A 26,012-nucleotide genomic window follows, 5' to 3' on the forward strand; every position below is an offset into this window, starting at 1 on the left:
TTTTACAGCTAGCTCCCTGACCCATCGTGGTCATAGGTACCCATAACGGTGGATGGTAAGTTGGGTACACTAGAAAACATCGAAAGGGAACACACAATTATTGGTATTAGATTGCGTGGTCATCTGATCAATGTATATGGTGAAGTAAAGTATATGGGCCCGAAGCCAGAAGTGGCGACATTATTGGTCGGGTGACCCGCGATCTCTAGCAGGTCCCAAAGGTGAGACCTATTGCCGTGCAAATGCTGTTAAAGAAAAGGCTCCGAAAAGGGGGTGGTGATGAACAGAGTGCCTGAATTAAGCAGACCACTCTTACCCAGTCCAAAGATCAGGGCTTGATCCATCACCGTTTTTTAGCTCACTGCACCATCCCAGCTCAGAACTTGGCTATATGCAAATTAGTCTGTTCCTGTCCCAGTGCATGATGGGAACAGGGCAAAACAAACTACCAAGCCAATTCTTATACTGGGAAGGAAACAAGCTTCCGGGGACCGGTTTCTGCCATTTCAGGCGTCGTCGGCCCGGCTTGCTTGAATCCTGATGGTGCAATGAGCAAGGGACTCACATCTGAGTATACCCTTCCACGCATATGGTGGACAAAATGATTCAGAAAAGGGGGTGGTGATGAACAGAGTGCCTGAATTAAGAAGATCACTCTTACCCAGTCCAAAGATCAGGGCTTGATCCATCACTGTTTTTTAGCTCACTGCACCATCCCAGCTCAGAACTTGGCTATATGCAAATTAGTCTGTTCCTGTCCCAGTGCATGATGGGAACAGGGCAAACCAAACTACCAAGCCAATTCTTATACTGGGAAGGAAACAAGCTTCCGGGGACCGGTTTCTGCCATTTCAGGCGTCGTCGGCCCGGCTTGCTTGAATCCTGATGGTGCAATGAGCAAGGGACTCACATCTGAGTATACCCTTCCACGCATATGGTGGACAAAATGATTCAGAAAAGGGGGTGGTGATGAACAGAGTGCCTGAATTAAGCAGACCACTCTTACCCAGTCCAAAGATCAGGGCTTGATCCATCACCGTTTTTTAGCTCACTGCACCATCCCAGCTCAGAACTTGGCTATATGCAAATTAGTCTGTTCCTGTCCCAGTGCATGATGGGAACAGGGCAAACCAAACTACCAAGCCAATTCTTATACTGGGAAGGAAACAAGCTTCCGGGGACCGGTTTCTGCCATTTCAGGCGTCGTCGGCCCGGCTTGCTTGAATCCTGATGGTGCAATGAGCAAGGGACTCACATCTGAGTATACCCTTCCACGCATATGGTGGACAAAATGATTCAGAAAAGGGGGTGGTGATGAACAGAGTGCCTGAATTAAGCAGACCACTCTTACCCAGTCCAAAGATCAGGGCTTGATCCATCACCGTTTTTTAGCTCACTGCACCATCCCAGCTCAGAACTTGGCTATATGCAAATTAGTCTGTTCCTGTCCCAGTGCATGATGGGAACAGGGCAAACCAAACTACCAAGCCAATTCTTATACTGGGAAGGAAACAAGCTTCCGGGGACCGGTTTCTGCCATTTCAGGCGTCGTCGGCCCGGCTTGCTTGAATCCTGATGGTGCAATGAGCAAGGGACTCACATCTGAGTATACCCTTCCACGCATATGGTGGACAAAATGATTCAGAAAAGGGGGTGGTGATGAACAGAGTGCCTGAATTAAGCAGACCACTCTTACCCAGTCCAAAGATCAGGGCTTGATCCATCACCGTTTTTTAGCTCACTGCACCATCCCAGCTCAGAACTTGGCTATATGCAAATTAGTCTGTTCCTGTCCCAGTGCATGATGGGAACAGGGCAAACCAAACTACCAAGCCAATTCTTATACTGGGAAGGAAACAAGCTTCTGGGGACCGGTTTCTGCCATTTCAGGTGTCGTCGGCCCGGCTTGCTTGAATCCTGATGGTGCAATGAGCAAGGGACTCACATCTGAGTATACCCTTCCACGCATATGGTGGACAAAATGATTCAGAAAAGGGGGTGGTGATGAACAGAGTGCCTGAATTAAGCAGACCACTCTTACCCAGTCCAAAGATCAGGGCTTGATCCATCACCGTTTTTTAGCTCACTGCACCATCCCAGCTCAGAACTTGGCTATATGCAAATTAGTCTGTTCCTGTCCCAGTGCATGATGGGAACAGGGCAAACCAAACTACCAAGCCAATTCTTATACTGGGAAGGAAACAAGCTTCCGTGGACCGGTTTCTGCCATTTCAGGCGTCGTCGGCCCGGCTTGCTTGAATCCTGATGGTGCAATGAGCAAGGGACTCACATCTGAGTATACCCTTCCACGCATATGGTGGACAAAATGATTCAGAAAAGGGGGTGGTGATGAACAGAGTGCCTGAATTAAGCAGACCACTCTTACCCAGTCCAAAGATCAGGGCTTGATCCATCACCGTTTTTTAGCTCACTGCACCATCCCAGCTCAGAACTTGGCTATATGCAAATTAGTCTGTTCCTGTCTCAGTGCATGATGGGAACAGGGCAAACCAAACTACCAAGCCAATTCTTATACTGGGAAGTAAACAAGCTTCCGGGGACCGGTTTCTGCCATTTCAGGCGTCGTCGGCCCGGCTTGCTTGAATCCTGATGGTGCAATGAGCAAGGGACTCACATCTGAGTATACCCTTCCACGCATATGGTGGACAAAATGATTCAGAAAAGGGGGTGGTGATGAACAGAGTGCCTGAATTAAGCAGACCACTCTTACCCAGTCCAAAGATCAGGGCTTGATCCATCACCGTTTTTTAGCTCACTGCACCATCCCAGCTCAGAACTTGGCTATATGCAAATTAGTCTGTTCCTGTCCCAGTGCATGATGGGAACAGGGCAAACCAAACTACCAAGCCAATTCTTATACTGGGAAGGAAACAAGCTTTCGGGGACCGGTTTCTGCCATTTCAGGCGTCGTCGGCCCGGCTTGCTTGAATCCTGATGGTGCAATGAGCAAGGGACTCACATCTGAGTATACCCTTCCACGCATATGGTGGACAAAATGATTCAGAAAAGGGGGTGGTGATGAACAGAGTGCCTGAATTAAGCAGACCACTCTTACCCAGTCCAAAGATCAGGGCTTGATCCATCACCGTTTTTTAGCTCACTGCACCATCCCAGCTCAGAACTTGGCTATATGCAAATTAGTCTGTTCCTGTCCCAGTGCATGATGGGAACAGGGCAAACCAAACTACCAAGCCAATTCTTATACTGGGAAGGAAACAAGCTTCCGGGGACCGGTTTCTGCCATTTCAGGCGTCGTCGGCCCGGCTTGCTTGAATCCTGATGGTGCAATGAGCAAGGGACTCACATCTGAGTATACCCTTCCACGCATATGGTGGACAAAATGATTCAGAAAAGGGGGTGGTGATGAACAGAGTGCCTGAATTAAGCAGACCACTCTTACCCAGTCCAAAGATCAGGGCTTGATCCATCACTGGAAGCTTGTATCCTTTCTGGTGAAGAATTGGCTTGGTAGTTTGGTCTGCCCTGTTCCCATGATGCACTGGGCCACGGACAGACTAATTTGCATATAGCCAGGTTCTGAACTGGGATGGGGCAGTGAGCTAAATAACGGTGATGGATCAAGCCCTGATCTTTGGACTGGGTAAGAGTGGTCTGCTTAATTCAGACACTCTGTTCATCACCACCCCCTTTTCTGAATCGTTTTTGGCCACTATAGGTGTGGCAGGGTATACTCAGACATGAGTCCCTTGCTCACTGCTCCATCAGGATTCAAGCAAGCCGGGCCGACGAGGCTGAAATGCCAGAAACCGGTCCCTGGAAGCTTGTATCCTTTCTGGTGAAGAATTGGCTTGGTAGTTTGGTCTGCCCTGTTCCCATGATGCACTGGGCCAGGGACAGACTAATTTGCATATAGCCAGGTTCTGAGCTGGGATGGGGCAGTGAGCTAAATAACGGTGATGGATCAAGCCCTGATCTTTGGACTGGGTAAGAGTGGTCTGCTTAATTCAGACACTCTGTTTATCACCACCCCCTTTTCTGAATCGTTAAAGAAAAGGCAACAACAGTAATTCATTGAGTGTTGTTTGGAGAGTTGATGAGCTCCCATTTACTGACACACAGTACCTTCCTGAATCGTTCTGTACTTCTCTACCTTCTTACCCTGACTTTCAAGTGCTAATACAAGGGGTTTGGGGTCTCCAGTTTGAGGGCCTGTGGTACAGAAGCCACAGGACATGAAAGGTCCCATTGATGCGTGCAGTAACCTCAGATTGCTGAGGGATGTTCAGAATCAAATTTCTCATAGCACCGAAAATAAGATTTACAGCCCCATCACAAACAGTCCCTGCTATCTTCCAGGATATATATCTCTGAGACACCTTTTAAAGAAGGATCTATGCAACACAAATTGTTGCTAAAGCCACCATTTTAAAACAGTGTCCGTAGGAAAAAAATTGGAAACTACGCAAAGTAGCTAAGTAAGTTTAGCTTAGATTTTGGTTGAGGCTGCAAAAAAGAAAACAATTTGTTCACCACCTACATTGCCTAACCAAGGTGTAAAAATAGAACAAAATAAATTGATTAATTAATTATAAGATATGTCAGTTCCACCCTCTTGCCCCACCCTACCACCCATATCTGGCTTAAAGTCTACCTGAGCCTGCAACGAAAGAAAAGGAATGTGTTCCAAAGATAGGAGGGAAAATATGAGCTATATCAAACACCGTAGGGATGGTAGTAGACAAGGTGCCCTAAGATATCTCAGCTCCTAACAAGAATACTCTCTTTGTAATCAGATCAGCGGAAGATGTCATCTGTAGCATGGATCCTTAGCAGACAAGGGTATTGCAGTGTAAGATGAAAGTGGGATACTTGTCTGTTATGAAAGTAGTGCCACAGAGAGCAGGTAAGAACTAAAATGTGAAGTGTGACCTTTGGCAACCGAAGGCCGCAGAAAAAGAAGCGCGCCTGCTCATCATAGCTTTCAATATGTGAATGTAGCGCCAAAGTCTTACCTGCTACTACGTCTCGGAACATAGCTTTGAATGCAGGAAAGTAACTGCTCTGCACTTTTTCCAGCAGCTCTGCCATTTTCTTGACTCTTTTGGTTTTCAGTTGGTTGTAGATACATTCCAAGTCGGCATACCTAAAAGAAAACAATTTAGAAAGAAAATAACAACATCCCGCAAGAGCTGGCTTACCAGGAGTCAACCTGATAGACTAATATTGCAGTGCAGAGTGTTGCTGATTCAAATAGAACTCTAACAATTAATGTCATATACTTGTATATAAAATCACTTACAATGATAGGCAGTTGAATTACACAAAGAAATGTGTGTGCAGTGTACTTAGTGCTGCGTGCTTGAGTTGATAGTACTGCAGGGTCAGGCATGCCGCTCTAGTCTAGGGCTCCACCTTGTAAAGAAGGATACAGTGGGACTACTCATGTTTTACCGCATGTTTCATAACATTAAGTGCCAGAGTGTGCAGTATTTACAGGGTAAGGCATTGCCCCCAAGTCCAGACCCTCCAGCTTGTAATGAGAGTTTCAGTGGGACTAATGCATGTTTTACCGCATGTTTCTCAACTTTAAAATCCAGAATATGCAGTATTTTCTCAACACAAACTTTGCATGATTTTCCTAGCAAATTCTGTTCCGTATTACTGCGTTAGTTGTATCTCTGTCCGGATGCAAATGCTTGTTTCTGCCCAAATGGGGATTACCTGCCGTTCTGGAATGAGGACTTTGGACTTCTGTGATGTTCTGTGCTTGTTGGTCCGCCTGTGATAAAGACTATTTGGTTCGGTCACGTGTAAAAATAAAAAATAAAGTGGCAAATTAAGTGATCCCCGGTTATATGTAATGTACTATTACATATATATAAAAGGCACGACAGTCTCTTTGACGAATGAATGTATTTCCTGCATCGTGAAATATATGTATCATTAAGAAAATTAAACAGTCAGTTTAATGTGGACTGTTTGAAAGCAATTCAACGTGCACAATCAGAACTACAAAGACCAGAATACATATTCAGTATAGGATGTTGCTTTAAAAATGTGTTTTTGGAAGAAAACAGCATTTCAAGGCAGTAAGTGGGCCTACACAGCAAACGAGATTCTTGATCAATCCGAATATTAGCTCTTTTTCGTTTACCGGTCTGGCAATGCTAATCTGCCCGCTTAGAGTCACTGTGAGTACCAGGCGACGCTGTGACAGGATGTAGGAGTTGAACCCGCAAACACATGGCGCCTGGGGCCACAGACAGACGACTGCTTCTTCTGCCATAACAAGGACCGGGAACCATACAACAACTACAAGGAGGTCCTCGTAGGCCATGGAGCTATTTTTAAGGTCCCCATCCCTATGATAAAATCTTTATGGCAAAATATGGACGCAGAATGTGATGACTCAGACCCTTTGTCACTGCGGGTACACGGCCACTGTTACTGGCGTCTGCTCCGAATAGAAGAGAAACATGGGAGGTGCAAAGACATAAGTAAAGCCTGTCAGTCAAAAAGGGTTACAAATAGAAAAAAACACAACAGGCTGGATAAATCAAGTTCTCTATGAAAAAAGAAAGGCATGTAAACGTATCAATAAAATAAGTCAACAAAATCATCTAACAGGAAATCGGTAACAGCGCGCCCAAGAGTTACTTAGCTGTCCCAGGAGCAGAGACAATAGCATATGCTAGGGTCGCGTTGGATTAGATTAGTGTCAATGTTCCAGACATTGTTGGGTGCGTGTGTTCTGTATTCTACTTTATGCGGTGGAATTTATAGATTAAAGGGAAATTGCACTGTATGACATCATTTCTAAACAGGTCGTATTATACCAGAGGTGGCTCCTAGACGTTAGTTCTAGGATATTTCCCATGAAGGATATTGATGCATGTTATTTTTGCCTGACGTTTGAGGACTACCTTTGAAGGCTTTAATAGGGTAAAAAGTAGGCGTTGAGGTAGGTGGCAGGAAGCGTAGAAGTGCATCTCCCGACCAGTTGCTGGTTGGGTAGCCGATTCGACTGTGCGGAATGCACCAGTCAAAAAGCCTCTGAAGTGTCTAAGAATATTTGCTTGTAGTGCAGACATGTTTCTTGGGTAGTCTTACTCCAGACACAGAAGGAGGAACATAAGAACGGAGAAACAGAGACAAAGGCCCTGATTACAATGTCGGACAGACTGCCGCCGACAGGCAGTCAGTGGTGGTCCGACCGTCCAACAGCACTTTACACGGCAGCTTATGCTGCAGCTCTTTTCCTGGGCCACAGCACAAGCCACAGTGTAAAGGAGCACTTTGCGACCTCCAGCCCAGCGATCGCATCATAATGCACTGGTGAGACCACCGAATGCTTGTTAGGCGGTCTCTGGACCACCGCAATAGCGGTCGGCGGTCCAACCGACCGCCATCATAATAAGGCCCAAAGGGAGAAACAAGGAGTGAAAAAGTAACTGCAAGAGTGAGATAAAGAGGTAGGGAGTGTACGAGTTTGGATTAAAGAGGCATGAGGTAGAATCAAGACTATGCAGCCCTGGTATTCACCACCACAATCTTCAATCGTGCTGGGCTTGAAATTCTAAACAAAACTTTGGGCCCGGGTTCTGATTGTTGGCACATTATAAACTGATTAAAAGGTACAAATATATGTGAAGAGATATACACTGGACTCTAATAAAAAAATAGCTTTCGATTTACCTGTTTTTCCAAAACTCCAGCTCGACATTTGGATTGGGATTCTCGCCTTGCAAGAGCGGCTCTGCGGACTCCCTCTTCAGCACACCCCGGATCTGATGGCTCCAGTCGATGATGGCAGATTCAATGGCATGTACGATGGCTTTATCCAGGTGGTCTCCACTGCAAAAGAAAACCTTCAGATTACACGGTACATATTTTAAAATGCTTAGGCTCACAGAAGTGGGACCCCAACGTGGTTCTCAAAAAATGATATTAATTATGTGTGGCCATAGTAACAATACATATAGACATTCTCTTAAAGAGGCCTTAATCATTTCTGTTACTTAACTCACAATATTTACCTTTACAGGGTCCCAGTAATTCCAGGGATCAAGGAAATAGCAGAAATTATGAGTTTTTTGGGTGCATAAAAGGTGGAAATTGTAAACTAAATGTGATATATTTTGTGCCTGTTATTTCAACAGGAAACTTCATCTGCTTGAAGTAGGTGAAATCTGCGGGTGGATACCGCTTAACAGTGTTCCTGCTGAACACATAACTTTGATGGGTCCAGTACATTTCGTTAAAAGCCCCATCAGATATGAGGGGCCGCTCATAATGGTAGCCGCAGTGCACAAATCTATGGAACAACTATATGCATTAAATAATTTGTCGTTGTTAATTCCAAAATATCTTCCCTTACTCAGAACAAGGACCCACAAATCAACTCTCCTCCACATGACAAAGTAAGTAATGTATTTGGTTCAGCACCAAATCTTGTAACTTGATTTAATCAGCAAATCATTTTGAATTTTATGAATACTAGTGCTCTCTCATTTATTCTCTGATGAAGACCTTTGTTATCCGTGTTCAGCATGTGAGGGCACCCTTCAACTAGCAATGCAAAAATGTAAAAAGCCAGACTGCTCCAGTCTGTGGTATCTCTGGCTGAACCCTCCTCCTTCACTGTGGCTCGTGCAATCATCACCCCGTAAGCCTTAGATTGCAGACACAGCTATGTGTGTGCTACACAGGAGACCGTGCACAAACACAAACTGCAAGGCAGTTCAAAAGTCAAGCAATATTATTTGCCCCGGTTATCTTTCACTAGAAAATGTCTAGAATTATCTGAGTCCAGGAAGAGGTAAACTCAAAAGGTAATACTTTCAAGTGTTTTTATTATGAATTTTTGTACAGAGCTCTATCACTTTAGTCTACGCCCTTAGTACAAGTTATAATTGACCCAGCGTAGGAAGAATGTCCATGTGAACCAGTATCCCCGTTTTTAGGTTGAGCTTCAATCGACCTGTTATATCTCTTTTGTGGGGTTTGGCAAACCCACTGATTGCCATTGGTTACTATCTGTGGCATTCAGAAAGGCTGGCGTCTTATTGGTACATTTCTGTAAAAGTCCCTCCTTTGTGTGTTTAGTTCTCTTTGCGGCAATTTCATTCAGAGAACATTTTGGTTGGTCATCACACAGTACAGGTTATGATGGCCTCTCTTCCCTCTTCCCTTCTGGCTATTGCAGGTCAGGCGTTGGTCTTTGTTTTGTAGTTTTATGTAGCGCAAACTCAACCCGAAGGTATTGGAGCCCTGTACATGAGCGCCAGTTATGTTACACAAGGACACATTCATTATTTGGTAGGCACGGGGAGATTAAGTGATTTGCCCAGAATCACCAATGTTGAGTTGGGTCTAGTCCATAATTCCACACTAATCCCAACAATCACACACAGACCCAGACTTAACCAAGATACTGAGATCCACCCAGAAGAGAACAACAAATCTTTAGATCCTTCAAAAACGTCTCCAATACAACCTAAGCTTAATTCAACTCTTGTCCTACCAACTCCACGTCTGATATTACCATTAACACCCTTCTAAACAGCTTAAATCATTTTCTGGGAAACTATGTGAACACCCAAGCTTCAACTAAAAAACTTAAGTGCAAGCCTGCGCTTTCACACCCTTGTACCCCAAAGACCTCACCCACACCAAACATTCCCTACAGTAACAGGAACGAAAATGGAAGACAAACAGAAACCTGATGACCTCATACTACTGAAGTACTTCCGTGCAATATGCAGACAACTTACCACATCTGGCCAAGCACAGTACTCAGGAGGAAAATTCTACCATGGCCAAGGAGTGTCACCCCACTGTTTGAAAGTAGAAAGTGAAAAACAAAATGATAATAAAACATTTTTATTATCATATTATTTTTCATTGACTCAGCCAAGTTTTCTGAGTCTGGGGCAGGGTGCGGCAAGGTCGCAGCATCACCAGCAGGGGGAAGAGGAGTAGTGGGCACTGAAAGTGCTCATGTTGGTTTTGATGGCCGTCCACAGCCAGCCAAACCAACATGCACACTTGGATACCTTCAGGCTATTCCTTGGAGATATTGCAGGGCTCAGAAGCACAGGCTCCCAGTGCCTGCTGGAGCATAAAACTGGCCCTCTCTGCCCAATCCCAGCACTTCTTTCATGCTGAGAGTAATAGCATGAGAGAAGTGCTGGGATTGCGTCGTGAGCTGGGAGTCTGTGCTCATGCAAATGGCAGTGCAGGGAGCAGCGGAGCAGTGAAGCACGGCGCGGGAGCAGAAGGTAAGTGTACATTTATTTATTTTTCATTTATTTTTCCACGTGCTGCCCCCGCACCACCCCACCACGTAGAATGGGCAGCAGCCATTACTGCCAGTACTATACCACCACCATCAACAAAGGCGCCAACAGACAAGTGCAATGTGAATAACCTATTCTTCAGATAAACAGACAGAAGATCCAAAACTCCAGTTCCCAGAGTTTTTTAAGGAAGGTCTGTGACCGTGCACTGTGCATAGGGCATAGGTAATGGACTTTGGCCATATATGTTATGTTATGTTATGGGAACTTATACAGCGCATGGCTGCCCCAGCAATAGGGTGTCCCAGCACTAACGGAGCAAACAGTAAAAAGGAGTGTAGCTAGATACAATTAGATATAGTCTCCATCACTTCTTTTCAAGTGTTTTGTGGACACACCCTGAAGCTGTGGAGAGCAAGGAGAGATGGTTAGTTTTGTTCATGCCCTGTGGTTGATACCTTTGCACAGTCCTTGTAGTCATGGCTTCTGCTTATGGGCAGTGTTGGACCTGGGGTTACCAGTCCACATGGGGTAGCCTGGCACAGAGTGGGTAAGACTAGACTCCGAGGCAATATTTTAAAATCAAAGAATACATTTTGTAGCTCTTACCTAGCCCTAGATAACATTATTAATTTTGATAATGTATCCCAGTGCTTTCCTATGGAGCAATTTAAACTGCAACAGTGAAAATAGTTTTAGGGCCTTGCCGCTGTAAGGACATGTTTAGCATTAGACTTTTACATAACCACCTTTTAAATACCATGCAGCCTGACTTGTAAGCGGGAAGGCCTGCAGTAAGGCCTACTGAGGGGTAACTTATTATTATTTAAAAGGAAGGTTTAGGCTTGTCAAAAGGGGTTATTTTGACAGGTCGCATTTAAAGTTTTAAAACTTCACAGACAGGCTTCAGTGGTAGGCCTCCAGTCAAGTTTGCACTGTCACTGTAGTGGGTGGCACAATGGGCACGGCAGTCCATTAGTGACATTTAACCGAGTACTATATGTACCATATACTTGGGACTTATAGATATGTTAACTATGCCAATTAGGAGTGTTTTAGGGGTCAGAGCACATGTACTAGAGGCTGGGTAGCAGAGTCCCAGTGCACAGAGTCGAAAAACCAGCAGCTCCAGCCCAAAGGAAGTGGTGATCATGCAAAAAGAAGCATTGTCTTACACTGCCACTATCTGTGGAACTCAAAATAGCAGCCTCTGACAATTGGCGGTATAAGAAATAAATCTGGGGTTGAAGAAGTAAACCGTAAAAAGTCTCACCTTGGGACAACAAAATATTCACATCCATATCTTCCTCACAGTCTCAACAGCTTCAGTAGGCCATTCATCCACCCTACTTATTTCAATTATATTAGTACCACAACAATATAAAAAGGATTATAGCTCTTCAAGAATATGTTCCCAAATACTAGGTACAATATCATATAATTTGAATATCAATATGACATGATCAAATACTGACAATACCATCATACCAATCAAAAACATTATAATAAAGTAATTCCTCAAAAATTCAGCGCAAGGGATGGACCCCACAAAATTTTTATATATATAAAAAATACATACAAGAAGCAATGAGGCACCTATCGAATACGACATGCTACAATAGAGTAGATCACTCATATCTTACGAACCTACAGAATAGGGGACATCAACATCTTAGGAGCTGGGCCAACGACAAACTCTTAAATTGGGATGAAACTAAATTTCTCATCAATGAGAACCCAACTACACCCACCTTTTACCTTCTACCAAAGGTTCACAAAGACCCCCTACAGCCTCCAGGCAGGCCAATAGTGTCCTTTATTAAAAGCCTTCTAGAGAATGTGTCTCACTATGTAGACCACTTTCTGAAAGACTATGTTAAAGATCTAACCTCACATATTGAAGACACTAAAGACTTTTTGCAAAAAATAGAAAACATTAACTGGGAGAAACACTTTTGGCTAGTCTGTCTAGACGTCGAAAATGTATACACAAGTATTCGACACACTGACGGATTGAGAGCCTGTGAATACTTCCTGAAGTCCAGGAGTATACACCTTGGAGCTCACTCCAAGATGCTGTTACAAATGGTCGAACTTTGCTTGGTGGAAAATGTCTTCCTGTTTAACGGGGCACTCTACAAATAGATCCAGGGCACGTCGATGGGCACCTGCTTTGCCCCCAGCTATGCCAATCTCTTGGTAGGCTGGTGGGAGGAGCAGGTGCTTAGAAGTGATGCCCTGAAACACTGGACCACCAGGGTCAATATATAGCTCCATTACATAGACGACAACTTCTTTGTCTGGGAGGGGAACGAGAGAGACCTTCTGAGGTTCATCAAGACATTGAACCAGAATAGTCTCAATCTGAAGTTTACTATGCAGCATAGTCAGGAGAGTGTAGACTTCCTGGATATCAAACTCAGAGTGATCAATAACAGAATAGAAACTGAGATATACAGGAAAGAAACAGCTGGCAACTCCCTGCTCCACGCCTCAAGCTGCCACCCCCCCCCCCCAGTTTCAGATGGGCCATTCCGTTTGGTGAGTTCTTACACGCCAAGAGGAATTGCAGTACCCATGAGACCTTTGACAAACATAAAAAGGAAATGCAAGAAAGATTCAGAGCAAGGGGATATCATCCAAATATGCTCAGAAAAGGAGAGGAAAAAGTTGAACTGATTGATAGGAAGGAGGCACTGTACAAAGCACCTAAGGCCGCTCCTAAGAGAATTGAGACACCTATCAGGCTTATAACAACCTACTACACACAATCCCCTATGTTCAGCCAGATTATAAGAAAGAGATGGGACATCTTACAACAAATACTATTCAAGTGCCACTATATGCCAATAGTGGCATCCCTGTTGTGTGGGCACACCTTAGGTTCTCGTCTAGTAAGATTCCACATAAGATGATATCGCAATTTAATCAGATGTCATCATTATTCTTCATGATAAACTTTCTATTCCATATGGTATTCAATAGTTATAACAAGCATTCATTAAGCCATCAAGTTCTAAAAGAATGCAAACTGCTCCAATGCATTTGGGTTATTCGCCCTTCATCTGGGAGCTCTATAACATAAATATAAAGATATAGCACTAAGTGTATGCCCACAAAATCAATAAATATTGTCTAAGTATCGCACTAAGCGTAGCAAGCAGAAGGTATAGGTGAGAGGGTGCATCCGGGTGGTCAACTTCTAAGACCAAAAAGTGAAATCAAAGCGTAAGTGAGCTAGACGTGGGGTGATGTTCAGTGCCTACCAGATTTTTAATAAACCAATATACGTGCGGGTTCATAGCGTGAGCGGGTGTTTTAAAAGTGTCTAAAACGAGAAACGAAACGTAAAAGAACCCGTGAGTGACATAAAGGCGCACACTCACGTATCATCTAGTGATGCAGGAATCTGAAAGTGAGGAAATATACCCAAAGTTAGAAAAAGTGTCCAAGCACATAAAATTAATGTCATACCAAATCAAAAAAAGACGCGGCAAAATGCCGACTTACTTAATGGTTATTTGGCATGGTGCCTGGGTAGTTCATGGGAGTCTATCTCGATCGGCAGTGATGGTCGCTGTTACAACCGGAAGGGGAAGTAAAAGTAAGGGGAGGTACCGTCGTAAACAGTGTAAACGGACTAAGGTAGAATCATGTGTGGCAGCCATGTTAAGTGAACATCGTGAAACTTGCAAAGTGTGGGGAGTGAGTCAGATCATTAAAAAACCAATGAGGCACAATATACAAACTTAATCAGGAACTGATACACCAAGTACCAAAATTAAAAAGTGAAACAATATACATACGAAATATTTGCGAGGCATAATATATTGGCCAGTTTCCAAAGTAATGCAGCACTAATGGAAGTTCAGTATAAGACATATAATACCAGAGAGAGAGTATTTCATAGGAAACATGAAAATTCCAAACGATCGTTTAGTCCCATCGGTTTCATAGATTGCATCTTAAAGATCCAAGCGATCTCTCTTTGTAGCAAATATTTGTTGTTATCAATACCCTCTCTTTTCTTGACAACTTCAAGAATCATAAACCTAAATTGAGAAATGTTATGTCTGGTTTCATTAAAATGTACTGCGACATTAGATTTGGTGTTCTTCAATCTTATGTTAGACTTGTGCTCATGATACGAGTCTTGACTTTCCTCTCAGTTTTGCCTATATAAATCATGCCACAAGGACATTTGATCAAATATATAACATTGGGAGTATCACATGTGGCGTTAACGTTTAGTTTGATGTTAGTTCCTTTCATAGGATGATTGATAACATTGCCTCTGATGATGTTATTGCAGTTCCCACAATTCATACAGGGTATTGTGCCTTTAGAAGTTGTTTGAGTAGAAGTCTTTCTGTTCAGAATTTCCTTAAAATTTGCATTGCGGGTGTAAGCAAAAATAGGCGAATCTTTAAATGTGGTTCCAAAATCAGGTTCAGCACTCAATATGGGCCAGTGTCGTAGAATGATCTTTTTGTAAGCTACACTTTAAGAGGAGAATTTAGATACCAGAATCATTCTTGCTTTCTTGTTCTTTATGGTTCTTGTTAGTAATTTTTCTCTCTTAGTTTGAATAGTATTCATTCTACTGACGTGTTTAGGATGGACACGCCACCTGGTTGGAGCACCCCACTTGTTTTTATACATTTTTTCCTCCAAAAACAAAAACTTTGAAAAAACAGCTGTGCGTCCCCCACTTCTCTTTTTTGAAATCTTACAACAAGACACAATCCTCAAGACCAAGCTAGGATCTCACCCCAGCCATTACCTACAGAAAAGGGAAGTCTATCAGAGATCTGATTGTGAATAGCCATCTTGAAACTAAAAAACAGTCTTGGCTGACAGCAAGGGGAGGCTTCCACAAATGTGGAAAATGCAAAGCCTGTAGCCATAGTGTGAATGTAAGGGAGGTGGTACTGAACAGAATTAACAAAAGGTGGAAAATAAATAAGAACGTCCAGTGCAACACCGACCATGTGATATATGTAGTGACATGCACGTGCAACAAATGGTACATAGGGTCCACAACGTTTCCCATGAAGAAACGGATATTGGAGCCCTGGCGTGCCATTACTAACAAAGACCTCTCCTATAGTACATCAAGACATTTCCACTCACACCACAATGGAGATTGGATGCAGGCAAAATATTTTGCCCTGGACTCAATCCCCAAGAACCCCACAGTAGGTGACAGAAAGATGGCATTACGAAGGGCAGAATCTAGATTCATTCTCCAGGCAGGGAGCCTTGCACCCATGGGAATGAACATCGATGAAGAGATGTATATACACCTGTAATAATGACAAAATGAGATATTTACCAATACCTTCAAGAACTCGGTTCCAAACTGTTTTTAACCCAATCACTATAGAGTAAATAATTTAGAACATTACCGCGCTTGATCCCAGATACATGACAGTGGGCTATTTCTGCACATATAGAATTGAAACAATGAATGGAATGAATGATGTCCTTGTGATTATGTTAACAGTACAAAGATACTTAGTTTAACATTGAGCTCTAGAACTAGTAGGATTTAGTAGTGTGGCACTGTATGTTCGACATGTACTGAATCTTATTTAACCATTTTTGTCTCTCTCTCTCTCCTTTTTGTAGATTATTCCGGTATGATGGAGTAAATGAGTCACACATAGTGATAACAATTATGAGCACAAGAAATCGAGGAAGAACACTACTACTACGCGATATGAGCATGAAGTAAGGGGGCATAGCCACATACAAATTGCACCACCCCTTCTTCTTCTTCTTCTTCTCTCTCTAGAACTTTTTTTTACAATCTTGCTTTGATATACCTTTCTTTTGGCAGATCTTACTGCTAGCTTAACTTAAGTTACCCATTTGTATGACTATTGGACACCATAGAGTATTACTGACCAGTATTTGCGTAAATTAGTAGGAGAGTAGTGAATGGTATACCTATATTTAGAGTACGAACGGTTGGATGAACACTAGTAGTAGGGGTACTATACCCATGAATTTATTTAATTGTTTTACATAGATTAATTAGCAACCCAGGAACGAGTTGCAATTAGATATTACAGTCGTATTGAAAATTATATAATTTTTTGAACATCTGAAAACCTACACTTGTATATAGAGCTCACTTTCAACCAATTATTATTTAGACCAAATATTCTTACCAGTATATTCCTTCCTGATCTAAGAATGGACACATTGTTTAATTATTTGTGTTTTACACTACATAGGCAGAGGGTACTATACCCCGAATTTTTGCCCACTAACTGTTGATATTTAGGTTGTGATTTTATTAATGTGGAATAAGATTAAACAGCGTCCTAACTACTTTATAAAATGAAGGGACAAGCCGGTACAATTCTATTGTTCTATGCTTAATTGTGTCGTAAACAATGAATTTATTTATAATTTACACTGTGACACGGGACCTGTGTGATGTTGCAAACACAGAGTCTTTCTAAGAGTACAATTGTGCGAGACTTGGAACCATGGTCATGTGACCAAGAGCCTGTGCGCTCGACACGCGCCTTTTTGCCCGAAAATAAAATTCCTTGACAGTACCTGGTCGGTGTGGCTCGATCTTCTTTCCAGATCAGGAGAAGTTTGGTGTATATATATACATAACTATATATATAAATATAAATATATATATATATATATATATATATATATCTCACGTTAACACTCCCAAATGCTTGCAGCAGAAACGTAGAAACTGACACTTTCTTGGCTCTTCAGTCGCAGGTATTTTATATTTTCAATTTACAGAGTGAACTGCAAGTGCAAAACCAGACGCGTTTCGGCGAACTCAGTCGCCTTAATCACTGGACAAAAGTGAAATGTGACCCAACAATTTTAAAACACCGATAACCAATCCTGTGTTTGGATGTCACCTGACTTGTAGAAAGACATGGTAGAAAGACTCTGTATACCACGCTTAAACTATCAAGGGCACTGGTGATTACATATTGTAAAATACACAGCTCCATAGTCAGAATAATTAATCTGAATAATAGAAGGTTCGGCAACACCTAATTTGGCAATTAATATCTATATATATATATATATTTACGTTTCACGAAAGGAGACGATGCTGCACTGCTGGGGGCTTCAATTCGCAAGGTTCTTTTATTTGGCAGACAGCATTTCGCACCGCAATGTGTTTCGACATCTCTCTTTCTCAAGTGGTGCCAAAATCATGTCGCTCTAATTGACACACCTTAAATAAAATGAATGGCATTCTGGGAAATGTAGTGTCTTTTTGTTAGACCATCTGGAAGTCCTTAAAGTAATTAATTGCACAATGCTCTTTCATATGCCGCTTTCCCATGTGCCTCATTTTACTGTGTGGCAGTTTTGACTAAATGTCATTTTCCCTCCGTTGCCAACTCCCAGGCCCTTGCTCCCATTTGTCACGGGCCGCATCAGTGTTGAAATTCAAGGACAACTCTCACCTTTACTCCTTGATTAGAGTGTATCTAAACCAAACAAGACCAAAACAACAAAAATCCAACATACACAATTCAAGATATCACTTTTTAGAATGATTACTGCAAAAATAAAGCTCATAAAAGCATAAAGCTCAAACTGGGGCTATTACGATGTCATGACAGGAACAAATCCAAAAAACGGCATTGACGGTGAGGTGCACGGGCCAGCCACGAAGTCACACCGATCCCCAAGTAACAGTATCTTGGAAAACGAAGCCAACGGACGGTGCACTGCGTCGTGGAGGTGAGGCATCGATTGCCAAGGCAAGGCTGGCTCCTTACTGTCAAAGGGGAGACGAGGTGTTGAGTCTGCAAGGAGGCAAGGTGTCAAATCTGGGTTGGCAGCAGAGGCGAGGTGGCGTTGGCTGTGAGGCGTCGTTTCTGTTCAGCTGTGCGGTGTTAATGAGTTCGGGAAGTCACCTAAGTCGGTTATCGGCTCTGCGATGACGGGATGCAGGCGTTGCGGCGACAGGCGTCGGTGCAAGCAATGGCTCTGGGGAGGTTGATAGCTTGCAGGTGTCGGTGGGCGTTGGAGCTGCGGTACAGGCAGGGAGGCGCGTTGTGCACTTCAAAAGCAGTGCCCACGGCCGGCGTTGCTGACGGTATTTTGTTGTTTTTCTTGGATTGCAGCACCAACCACATGATTCCAAGGGCCCAGGAACTGGAATTGGTATCCTTGGGTGATCATGAGTCCAGCAGACCAGTCCAGGGGCTGTTTAGCAACATGCAGGTGAAGTCTTTGTGTCCCTGGCACTTCAGAACAGGAGGCAAGCTATACTTTAAGCCTTTGGAGAATTTTCTTAAGCAGGATATCACAGCAAGGCAAAAGTCTAGTCCTTTCTACTGCCCACAGACATAAGCAGCAACTGCAGGCCAACCCAGCAAAGCAACACACAGCAAGGGGGAAGTACTCCTCCTGTCAGCTCTTCAGCTCTTTTCCTTGGCAGGGTCCTCTTAGTCCAGAAATATTCTAAAGTTCTGGGGTTTTAGGTCTAACATTTTAGTCTTTGTTGTAAGAGTGTCTGAGGTCAGTGAAAACCAGTTCTGTCCTCCATAGTCCAGCTTCACTACAGGAGGTGGAGACAACATTGTGCAGATCAGACACCGATTTTCAGGTGTTAGTGAAAACTCCTCCCACCACGCTACATGCAGAAAGGTCTCTTTGGTCTTATTATGAGTCACTCAGGAAAGGCAGGACACACATCAAACCCCCTATTGAAGACATATGAAATTGTACCCACTGTTTGTGAACATATCATAAAAAATCTGTAATCCTTTTTATATCGTTGTGGTACTAGTCTGATTGGAAACGGGAAGGGTGGATGATTGGCCAATTTAAGCTGTTGATACTGTGAGGAAGATGTAGTTGTGAATATTCTGTTGTCCCAAGGGAAGACTTGTTTCTTACTGTTTAATGATGGGGCTCCGTCCCCTGGATTGAGGGGCCCTCTCTCTTGTTGTGGTGATGCAGCAAACACCCTAAAATGTCGTCAAATGTTCTGAGAAAAAAAATGACATTTCCCAAAGGAGCCATTTCTACCCTCCGTGCTGCCAAAAATAGGACCTCTTTAGCATTCAAAATGGAAATATAGGTAGTTCTTCTAATTTGATGTGAACACACCGTATGACTTGAAGAAGAAAATCTACCTACATATATTAAATACCTTTTGGACTAAATGTCTACAACCTCCAACCACATACATTTGGCATAAGCAAGAAGCTATTTGTTTAGAAACTGGTTATTTCTCTCAAGAAATTTTTGATTTAAAACTTTGTCATGTCCAATATGTAATACACCAACAAGGTACTGAGAAATCTGATGGAGGTGGATGCGAAGCACTCCAGGTCTAATTCGATTAATGGAAAAACAAAACGAATCTGTCATATGGACGCATTACAGTATCCTAAATACATAATACTTACTTCTTTTCATTTTCATACTCCACATAGTCCATTTTCTCAGAACCGGCAGGAAGAGGCAGTAATGTCTTTCCACGGACTTGACCAATAACAACGAAAACATTACTTTTGAGATAGTTGACATGCCGCATAACATCTTGGGACACGACATTTGGCCAAGTGTTATGGTTCTTCTGGTTCGACAAGACAGGTACTACAACCTGAAAACAGAAAATCAAGATTTTACCATGGCCATTATATTATCTAATATAAATCTTACCTCTGTAGCATTCTTGGCATTGCTTTGCATTTTAAAACATTGTTAAATTCTTGGTAGATCACAAGAATCATGTAATCTACTTCCCAGTATGGAACCAACAAATTGAGTCATTTTAGGCCTTTGAAGAGGCAAATATACTATTTGAACTGTTTCACACATGGTGTTTACAAGAAGAGATATCGGGGTTGCATCCCTTTCCATGCTGGATGACTTGTGCAGAGTAGCAGTAGAGTTTCAGTGGTCCTGAAACTTCCAGCCAAAAAGCTCTGAGAGAATCATGGCTGCTATGGTTGCATCTTTTTCTGAGCATTTGGGCACTTTGTCCCGGACCTCCAAAGGTCACTTCAAATAACTAAGGACCAGAACTACAAAATGTAGGGATTGTGATTTCCTAATGAAACAAAACTTACAACTTTGAAATAGCAATTCTTAGTGTGTTGCAAATTGGCCTACCTCATGAATATTAATGAGATGCGTCGCAGTTTGTGACTCACTAGGAATCACAGCCATCATAGAGTTGGTGGCCTGCTGGGGTCATCAGACCACCATGTCTGTGATTGCTTTTAAAAAACTTTTTTTTTTATAATGCAGTTCATTTTCCTGATAAAAAATGGAATATGTTTCAAAAAAGAAAATGAAACGTTTAAGTTTAATTTTTTAACATTCTCAAAGAGCGAGACGAGAGGTCCCAAGGGGATCTGTCCCCATTCATGAATGGGTTACGACCTCCTTTGAGGTGCTGGTAAAATATTAGTGTTTTGCGATCGGAATTCAGTCGCAAAATATTAATACACCCAATTCCAAAAAGGTATTTGGAAGGGAAGCCTTAAACACACCCCTTTCAAATTCCAAATCAGTATGTTTCCGCAATTTCAAATTGTGTTTTGAGACTTATACACACCAAAACGCTTTTTGCGTTCGCAAATGGGCCGATTCTGCAAATCGGTCCTTTTGCAACTGCATAAAAAGCATTGCTCGTTTCCGCAAGGAGGCACAGCCTGATTGATCAGTCGAAGCATAATTGGTATAGTGCTGAAGTTGGTAGCTTGACCGGAAATGGTTCATCAGGGTGTTGTCTGAAATATGACATTGAAGCTGTTTGGCAAACTCGGGAAGGCTCCGGTCAGTGCTTTATGCAGGCCATCTGCTGTTGGATTCAACTCTCTTCGCACACGTTCCAAGGTGGGTACCAGTGGATAGATAGCCTATAATGATCTGTACCCTGCTTTCCTGCTAGCAGCCTGCGCTGTAAAGTACAGAGGGAAGAAGAACGTCTTCCCTGCAGAATATGATGCTGGAGGAAGAGAGACCCAGCACATGCCTTTCAGTAATGGGTTTTGTAGGTCTGCAAGAATCACACTGGCAGAAGTGGCATGTATTATCCAAATGGTTACCCAGAGGTCAAGAGGACATCCTACATAGAAGAGATTATAGAAAAGGTCTGATTCACCCCAAAATCGCTTGCTTGTTGGATGCAACAGAGAGGCCGTAGAATAGCCATTTCCCAGGCACAGAAAAGCTTTTTTTCTCCCAGTTGATTCTATGAGCCCTAAATAAAGCATCAGTTATATACAAAGTGGTGCAAAAGCAGCAAATCTTCATAGTATTAACCCCTGCATCAAACAAAAACTTAAAGAGTGGTCATGCGATAAAAGCCTTCTTTCTTCAGAATGTTACTGGACAACAGAACCAAAAAAAAGATAGCTTCCCCTTAGGTGGCTTCACCTTTGACATTATCTTCTACAGTGGGTGACAACATACCTGACTCCTCATATGTTGCTATCTATAAGCATCATTGACAATAGTGCTCTCCATCTTTTACAGGTTGCCCTTGTTTTCCAGAAATGGCCAAAAAGCTCAAAACTGCTGCTGTTCTAGACGTCTCTCATGGAGCCATATACAATGGATTTGCTCAAAGCCATTGGCATGGCCTCAGAATTTCACAACAATCATCTCTCTAACTAAAAAGCCCACTCTCTATGCAGAAAATCCAACAACATTCTACGGCTACCACAGTATTCCTCTGGTAGCAGAAATCCTGAAGGAGTTTGCCAAATAGCTAAAATGTCAAATTTCAGACAACAACATGATCTGCGTTTCCGCGGTCAAGCTCCAAACTACAGAACTACCCCAACCATGCCTCGACTGATTAATCGGGCTGTGCCTCCTGGTCGAAACGAACAGTGCTTGGGTAGCAGTCCTCGCTGTGTTAAATTGTAGACTGCTTTTGGCTTCAGTAGTGAATGGCAGTGTTAACAACAACTTTAGCTTCACTATGATGCTTCCAGCTAGAACATTCAAAAGGTAAAAAGGTAGGTCTTGACCAGCTCAACAAAAGAACCTGCCCAGTCCTACATCGTTTTAGCTTGTCACACTTCCGTTGTAATGTTTACTCGTAGGCACAAGCCTGGATAATTGATCATTGTAACATGTATTCCAAGATTTATCGTTTTCTGTAGGCCATCCTATGTTGTATGAAAAACAACTGCCTAAATGGTCAAGATTCTTTTGTGGTCACAAAACTGGGGATTTTCAAATCACAGTCTTTACGACTTGAAAAGTGAGTCACAATGTGCCACAAATAAAGATCTTTCTGACTCGAAAATTACATTTGCAATTCATAAGTCACAAAATGGACATGGGGGCATATTATCAAGACAGGCGATAAAATTATTGCCGTTATAGCGGCAGAAAACTGCTGCTAAAACGGCGATAATTGTATCGCCTGTCTTGATAATATGCCCCATGGTGTTAAAGTGGCATCCCCTTCTCATTTCAATTTGAAATGAAAAGTATCCACTGCTTGGGCTGCTGGACAGGGATAAGGCACAGATTAGTCACTGGTGGTAGAGATGAATTCAAGCATTCAACTCACGACCTTTTTGTTCCTCATTCTGCAGGGGCGGTTTCTTCATTAGGGCGGCAGGGCTCCGCCCATTCCCCCCATCCCCTCCTTCAATGTCTGCATCAATTGCCCACTCGTATGTTAAACATCATCATCATCAAAAATCTTTATTTCGGCTAGATTGCCATAAAAGATAATGCACAGCGGTGATACAGATAAAACAAACTGTTGTATCCCAGACAACTAATCAAAAAGTCCATTGAAGCATTAAAATTGATAAGAAATAATACATGTTGATGATGTTTAAAATTATACAATGAGTCTACAGCCCTGGGTGCAAGAAGCTGTAATAAGTCCATTGGAACATTAAAATTATTAAGAAGTAATTACATATTGATGATATTTAAAATTGTACAGTTAATCTACAGCCCTGGGTAGCAAGCGTCTTCTCTTCTGCCAGCAGGTTTCCAGGTATTTGGCTACCGCAAACACTATCATGCTAGAAAGGTCCGATTTTAGAACCCTATATGCCTGCAGGCAATGAGTAAAGCCTAAATTTTTGCAGTCTGGAACTATCCACTTCCTTCTCGCCTGCCCATAGGTTCGACAGAAAAACAGTATGTGCAACTCGGTTTCCTGATCGTGGTTGCACCCAGGGCAGTGACACAGGGAGGGGTCAGTCCACTTGCTAGTGAAGGCTCCGATTGGTAAACTTCCGTACCTCCACTGTAGGTACAGTTTCCTAGTATTAGATGGAAATATAACATCTAGGATTACCTCTAACTTATAAGTGTCCTTGATCTTTAGGAAGAAGTCGGTCAGGGTACCTGACTGTGTGCCCTGTCTCTGTGCCGCAATTTTGCTTTCTCGGTAAAGTGAGAGTAGCTGTTTCCTTGAAACCGTGGAGCAGGCGGACGCAGGGTCAAGCCACAAATCGAGTAGTCCCAAACGCATAAACTCATTTTTTATGTGCTGGAACCAGGGGATATTCCCTGCGAACAGATAGTTCATGATTTCCTGGAGCTCAGACCTATAGCTTACCAACTCTGGAGTGGTCTAAACTCTGCGCCAGAAGATTAGGGGCCTAACTCCCAAATCTTCATCAAGTGGCCTTAATCCCAAATCTAGCCTCATTGGCAAAAGGGGGGTACTAGGGGGGAGAGATAAAAGCTGCCTGATAAATTTGTTCTCCGTTACCACTAGCTCGCGATTACACGTATGGCCCCAGAGTTCACTGCCATACATGACCGCTCCCCTAGCCTGCACTCTGTATATCTCTAGCGGGGGACCAATTGCCCTGATGGAAGATTTGTTTTTATTTATGAGGGCGATAACTCCTCCCACCATTTGGGCCAGTTTGAGTTGTGATTTTGTTTGGTGGTGTCGCCAAGACATATGCTCATTTAGAGTCACCCCTAGATATTCAAAGGTTCGGACCCTCTCCAACCTATTTCCGCCAATGCATGGATTAGGGCATGTTTTTGGTGGGGGATTAAAAATCATATATTTGGTCTTGAGGGCATTAATCTCAAGGCCATGGATTCCACAAAATTCCTCAAAACCCTTAAGGATTCGTTGGATCCCCATAGGTGTCTTAGACAGAAGCAGGGTGTCTTCAGCGAACATAATCGCCGGCACCCTGCTTCCGGCTAGTCTGGGGACATCGCTGTCCTCTACCCCATTTAGGTGAGAGATTACCCCGTTGACATAGAGGCAGAACAGGGTCGGTGCTAACACACAACCCTGTCTTACCCCCCTGTCAACGGGAAATCTGTGAGGTAGAGAACCATCCGGGTCACATCTAACCTGCGCATAGTTATTTGTGTGCAGGTGGATGATCATGTTTAGGAGATGTTGGGTACCCCCATATTGGACAGAACAGACCAAAGTTTTCTACAGGGTATGAGGTCAAATGCCGCCCGTAGATCTACGAAAACGGTACAGAGGCTGCCACCCCCCATTATTACCGTTTTTCAGTATAGGAGAGCCAAGCGAAAAATTTGGTCTATAGTGGAGACTTTCTTTCTGAACCCCGCTTGGTAAGGGCTCAGAACCGATTGTTCAAGCATCCACTCCAATAAGCGGTCCAGGATGAGCCTTGCGAAGACCTTTTGGGGGACATTTATGAGACTAATAGGCCTGTAGTTGGCTGGGAGCAGAGGTGAGCCCTTCTTGAAGATCAGTACAATCTCTGCTCCCAGCCAAGTACTAGGTACCTCCATCCCACCCAAAATTGAATTAAAAGGACCTGTAGGTATGGAGCCCATACAGTTGGTTTGTGCTTGAACAAGTCTCCGGGGAGCCTGTCCAAGCCCGGAGCTTTCTCCGCTCTTAGTTTATCGATTGCAGCACCAACCTCCCCAACAGTCAATTCCTCCTTGGCCAATTCGGAGCTACGGCCCCTCACCAGATTGCATATATCCTCTGGGTGATCTATGTTATCCAGCGAATATAGGGTGTGAAAGTGGGCCTCCCAGACACTAGGAGCAATGTTGGCTTCTACTGCTGGTGTTGGGTCCACAGAACCATTTTTAACGATCTGCCAGAATTTCCGGGCGTCTCCAAGATTAAGAGCACCCACCATTTCAGACGAATTTTCGTTATCCCACTTAGTCTTGGCAATCTGAATTTGATGTTTGTATTCTGACCTTTTTGCCCTAACCAACACAGTGCTAGCCCTTTGCTTTATAGCCTCAAGGAGTTCGGCTTTGGCCTTCCTGCAGGCTGTGTTATACCATGAGGCTTTTATTGATTTGCTAAGCTTTTTATTTACTCGTGGGTTCAGCACCTCTGCTAATGCGTTGGTGAGCTCATAATGGAGATCAAGTGCATTGTGTTTCTCCGCAGACGGGCTTAATAAAATGAGCTCTTCTGCACTTTGAAAGACCGGTAGGATTGTGGCATAAAGCCGGGAAATAGATGCTGGGTTCCCTATGACTTTTGTCCACCTTATTCTGCGTCTATTGCTAGATAGGATCGCACTGTGGTCCGAGGGGGTATTAAGCATCTCGTTCTCACTGATAGTGCCAGGGACCTGGAAATTCAAGATCAATGGATTGTGATCGCTTTTATCACGTGGGGTTACCTGAAAACTCCTTACCAGAGCCCAGTTACGGGTTTCCACAAAAATGTAGTCTATGCATGACTCAAATCCTGGTTTATTATAAGTGGGTTTCGGGGGGATGTCCCTGCTGACCCGCCCGTTG

The 26,012-nt window shown here is 43.2% G+C and overlaps 1 protein-coding gene across 1 annotated transcript in view; it reads right to left on the reverse strand.

The window, feature by feature from the left end:
• The window catches only part of DNAH9 (dynein axonemal heavy chain 9), a 1,695,107-nt gene that overhangs the window by 1,624,487 nt on the left and 44,608 nt on the right, over positions 1–26,012 (reverse strand). Inside the window, exons 2-4 of the mRNA XM_078654721.1 lie at positions 19,706–19,902; positions 7,678–7,836; positions 4,995–5,125 (exon numbers count right to left, since the gene is read on the reverse strand). Of these exons, the coding sequence (XP_078510847.1) occupies positions 4,995–5,125; positions 7,678–7,836; positions 19,706–19,902 (487 nt within the window). The remainder of the gene's footprint in view (positions 1–4,994; positions 5,126–7,677; positions 7,837–19,705; positions 19,903–26,012) is intronic.

Source organism: Lissotriton helveticus, chromosome 7 (genome assembly GCF_964261635.1).
Source record: "Lissotriton helveticus chromosome 7, aLisHel1.1, whole genome shotgun sequence".
In the NCBI taxonomy this organism is placed as follows: Eukaryota; Metazoa; Chordata; class Amphibia; order Caudata; family Salamandridae; genus Lissotriton; species Lissotriton helveticus.